The 4,798-nt window shown below is 41.5% G+C and overlaps 1 protein-coding gene across 5 annotated transcripts in view; it reads left to right on the top strand.

Annotated features, from left to right (window-relative positions):
• The window catches only part of ACADM (acyl-CoA dehydrogenase, C-4 to C-12 straight chain), a 49,976-nt gene that overhangs the window by 12,192 nt on the left and 32,986 nt on the right, over positions 1-4,798 (top strand). For 4 of the 5 annotated variants that reach the window (XM_011936937.1, XM_011936936.1, XM_011936938.1 and 1 more), the window contains one exon: positions 2,405-2,485. The exons of the other annotated variant lie outside the window; for it this stretch is intronic. In XM_011936937.1, the coding sequence (XP_011792327.1) occupies positions 2,405-2,485 (81 nt within the window). The remainder of the gene's footprint in view (positions 1-2,404; positions 2,486-4,798) is intronic. 5 annotated transcript variants of the gene reach the window in all.

Here is a 4,798-nt window from a genome sequence, read left to right on the forward strand (position 1 = left end):
GCTGTTAGTCTGATGGGCTTCCCTTTGTGGGTAACCTGACCTTTCTCTCTGGCTGCACTTAACATTTTTTCCTTCATTTCAACCTTGGTGAATCTGACAATTATGTGTCTTAGAGTTGCTCTTCTTGAGGAATATATTTGTGGTGTTCTCTGTATTTCCTGAATTTGAATGTTGACCTGTTTTGCTAGGTTGGAGAAGTTCTTCTGGATAATATATCCTGAAGAGTGTTTTCCAACTTGGTTCCATTCTATTCTCCCCATCACTTTCAGGTACACCAGTCAGACGTAGATTTAATCTTTTCACATAGTCCCATATTTCTTGGAGGCTTTGTTCGTTTCTTTTTACTCTTTTTCTCTAAACTTCTCTTCTCGCTTATTTTATCATTTGATCTTCAATCACTGATACCTTTTCTTCCACTTGATCAAATCAGCTACTGAAGCTTGTGCATGCATCACGTACTTCTCATGCCATGGTTTTCAGCTCCATCGGGTCATTCAAAGTCTTCTCTATGCTGTTTATTCTAGTTAGCCATTCATCTAATCTTTTTTCAAGGTTTTTAGCTTCTTTGTGATGGGTTCAAGCATCCTTCTTTAGCTCAGAGTATTTTGTTATTACCAATCTTCTGAAGCCTTCTTCTCTCAACTCGTCAAAGTAATTCTCCGTCCAGCTTTGTTCCGTTTTTGGTGAGGAGCTGCATTCCTTTGGAGGAGAAGAGGCGCTCTGAGTTTTAGAGTTTTCAACTTTTCTGCTCTGGTTTCTCCCCATCTTTGGGCTTTTATCTAACTTTGGTCTTTGATGATGGTGACATACAGATGGGGTTTTCATGTGGATGTCCTCTCTGTTTGTTAGCTTTCCTTCTATTGGTCTGGACCCTCGGCTGCAGGTCTGTTGGAATTTGCTGGAAGTCCACTCCAGACCCTGTTTGCCTGGGTATCACCAGCGGAGGCTGCAGAACCACAAATATTATAGAACGGCAAATGTTGCTGCCTGATCATTCCTCTGGAAGCTTCATCTCAGAGGGGCACCCGGCCGTATGAGGTGTCAGTCGGCCCCTACTGGGAGGTGCCTCCCAGTTGGGCTACTTGGGGGTCAGGGACCCACTTAAGGAGGCAGTCAGTCAGTTCTCAGATCTCAAAATCCATGCTGGTAGGACCACTACTCTGTTAAAAGCTGTCAGACAAGGACATTTAAGTCTGCAGAAATTTCTGCTGCCTTTTGTTCAGCTATGCCCTGCCCCAGAGGTGGAGTCTACAGAGGCAGGCAGGCCTTCTTGAACTGCGGTGGGTTCCACTGAGATCCAGCTTCCCTTTCCCGGCCTCTTTGTTTACCTACTCAAGCCTCAGCAATGGCGGGCGCCCCTCCCCTAGCCTCGCTGCTGCATTGCAGTTCCATCTCAGACTGCTGTGCTAGCAGTTAGCAAGGCTCCGTGGGCATGGAACCCTCCAAGCCAGGTTCAGGATATAATCTCCTGGCATACTGTTAGCTAAGACCTTTGAGAAAGCACAGTATTAGGGTGAGAGTGACCCAATTTTCCAGGTTCAGTCTGTCACGGCTAGGAAAGGGAATTCCCTGACCCTTTGCACTTCCTGGTTTAGGTGATACCTCACCCCGCTTTGGCTCACAGTCCATGGGCTGCACCCACTGTCCGACAAGCCCCAGTGAGATGAACCCAGTACCTCAGTTGGAAATGCAGAAATCACCCATCTTCTGCATCACTCATGCTGGGAGCTGTAGACTGGAGCTGTTCCTATTTGGCCATCTTGGAACTTCCCCTTGTTTTGTTTTGTTTTGTTTTGTTTTGTTTTGTTTGAGACAGAGTCTCGCTGTGTTGCCCAGGCTGGAATGCAGTGGCATGATCTCGGCTCACTGGAAGCTCCTCGTCCCGGGTTCACGCCATTCTCCTGTCTCAGCCTCTGGAGTAGCTGGGACTACAGGCGCCCGCCACCTCGCCCGGCTAGTTTTTTGTATTTTTTTGTAAATTTAGTAGAGACGGGGTGTCACCATGTTGGCCAGAATGGTCTCCATCTCTTGATCTCACAATCCACCCGCCTTGGCCTCCCAGAGTGCTGCGATTACAGGTGTGAGACATTGCATCCGGCCTAACAAGTAGTTCTTAGGCCTGATCATATATACCATGTCATATATTCTAAATGTAATTTTTTATTTGTGCATTTTAGTGTACTAGATTTTCACAGATTATAATGCCACAGGTCCTACATATAACCTAATTTTATGAAAATACTTAGATTAGCATATTTATTTCCTCATTCTAACTTAGAGGCAAGGTATAGGCCAGTTCTCTTAGGTGAAAAGTAGTTCTTTTTTCGTTTTGAATTATAACGTCTCTGAATTTACATATCCAATGAAAATGACTTGATTTTTTAATGTCAATTTTTTTCGGTAGCAAATGCCTCTTATTATTGCTGGAAATGAGCAACAAAAGAAGAAGTATTTGGGGAGATTCACTGAGGAGCCGTTAATGTGTGTGAGTATGTGTAACTGCCGCTTTATTTCACACTTAAGAAGGGAACAAAGGTGCTATTTCTCCTTTTCAGTCTATATGTATATACTGGGAGATATACCATTGAAACAAATATTAGCGACATATTATTGCAATGATGTTCCGAGGATGCCAAGAAAGTGTTGTAACTGGTCGAGGGCTGTGGCTCATACCTGTAATCTCAGCACTTTGGGAGGCCGAGGTGGGGCAGATTACTTGAGGCTAGGAGTTCACAGCCTGGCTGACATTGTGAAACCCTGTCTCTACTGAAAATACAAAAATTAACCAGGCGTGGCGGTGCTTGCCTATAATCCCAACTACTCAGGAGGCTGAGGCATGAGAATTGCTTGAACCTGGAAGATGGAGGTTGCAGTGAGCAGAGATCACACCACTGCACTGCTGCCTGGGCGACAGAGTGAGTGAGACTGTCTCAAACAAACAAGAAAAAAGTGTCATCATAATTTCCTTGCTTATTTCCAGGAGAAGAGAGATCTACTTGTGATGTCTTTGGGATGTTAAAAAGTGTCATAATAATCCCCTTACTTCAGGAGAGAGAGATCTATTTAATGGAGCATTCTACACTTCAAGAACTGAGTCACTGTGTCAGGAAGTTCAGATTGAATGTAGGGCAATGTGTGTTTGAACTAGTAGTGTTTTGAATTAGTAAAAAATTAATGTTGGTTGGTCGTGGGGGCTCATGCCTGTAATCCCAGCACTTTGAGAGTAGGAGGCAGGTGGATCACCTGAGGTCAGGAGTTTGAGACTAGTGTAGCCAAAATAGAGAAACCCCATCTCTACTAAAAATACAAAATTTAGCTGGATGAGGTGGTGCTTGTCAGCTACTAGGGAGGCTGAGGCATGAGAATCTCTTGAACCCAGGAGGCAGAGGTTGCTAAGTAAAGATGGCGACACTGCACTCCAGCCTGGGCAACAGAGTGAGACTCTGTCTCAAAAAAAGAAAGCAATTAATGTGGGCTGGGCATAGTGGCTCACACCTGTAATCTCAGCACTTTGAGAGGCTAAGGCAGGAGAACTGCTTGAGCCCAGGAGTTCAAGACCAGCCTGGGCAACACAATGAGACTCTGTCTCTAAATAAATAAATAAAATTAATGTGAACCTGCAACTGAAGAAAGAGCAACTTACTTGTTGAATGACTGAACGACTTGGGAAGAATAGTTGTAGAGTTTATTTAAACCTCTGAAAGCAACTCAACAAATTTTTAAATTAGATTTTTTTAAAAAGGTTACACACACACACATGGACACACACACACAGGCTCTATTCTTAAACTGTTGTTTACCTGAGGATTTTTACTTCTTGTTTACTCAAACATATTTCAATCTAAGGTGTGGTTGTTATACTGAAATACAGTAGATTTATTAGTTTTGAGCAAATAATGAGAATTCATTTTAACAGAAAATAATACTTGAAAATAAATGATTTTTATTTCAGATACCTAAATTTCAAGCAAACTGTTTAATAAAGGCATTTGTACATATTTGCTAGGAAATTTGTAATTTTTTTTAACAATTGAGAGTTTAGCTAAACATTTTCACTATTGTCTGAAAGAACTGTGTGAAACATCTAGATTGTTCTCCTGTAGAGTATAGTCAGCTCTCCATATCCATGAGGGAATGGTTTAGGACCTGTTGTACTCCACATCAATATTTTTGGTTGCCAAGTCCCTTATACAAAACGTACAGTTAGCCCTTCGTATCTGTGGGTTTTGATCCACAGTTGGTTGAATTCCAAAACTCGTGGATGCCAAAGGCAAACTTTTAAAAAATTAAAATTTTATAACTTTTCTGATTATAAAATACTGAGAATAGAAATTTAGAAATGTTTAAAGTAGAACAAAAATATCTGTTATCCCTCAGATATGGAGTTAATTAGTATTACTTCCTTATTGTAGTGCCTACCAGATTTTCAGATATGTAACTGTGTTTGTAACAGTTAGTGCCCTATTATATACATGTAGTTTTATGTACTTCTTTATTTAACAACATGAACATTTTCTTATTCCTTCCTTCTTTTTACATGCTATAACAGTACTGCATAATTTGCTATCTGATGGATATGCTATAAATTATTTCACTGTTCTATACTGTTGAATGTTTAAACTCCTTGGGTTTTTACTTTAGAAAATAATGTTATGGTAAAAAATTATACAGAAAAAATTTTTTTTTTAAAATGATCAAATAAGCCGGGCGCAGTGGCTCAAGCCTGTAATCCCAGCACTTTGGGAGGCCGAGACGGGCGGATCACAAGGTCAGGAGATCGAGACCATCCTGGCTAACA

Source organism: Colobus angolensis, unplaced genomic scaffold (assembly GCF_000951035.1).
Source record: "Colobus angolensis palliatus isolate OR3802 unplaced genomic scaffold, Cang.pa_1.0 Scaffold158, whole genome shotgun sequence".
Taxonomy (NCBI): Eukaryota; Metazoa; Chordata; class Mammalia; order Primates; family Cercopithecidae; genus Colobus; species Colobus angolensis.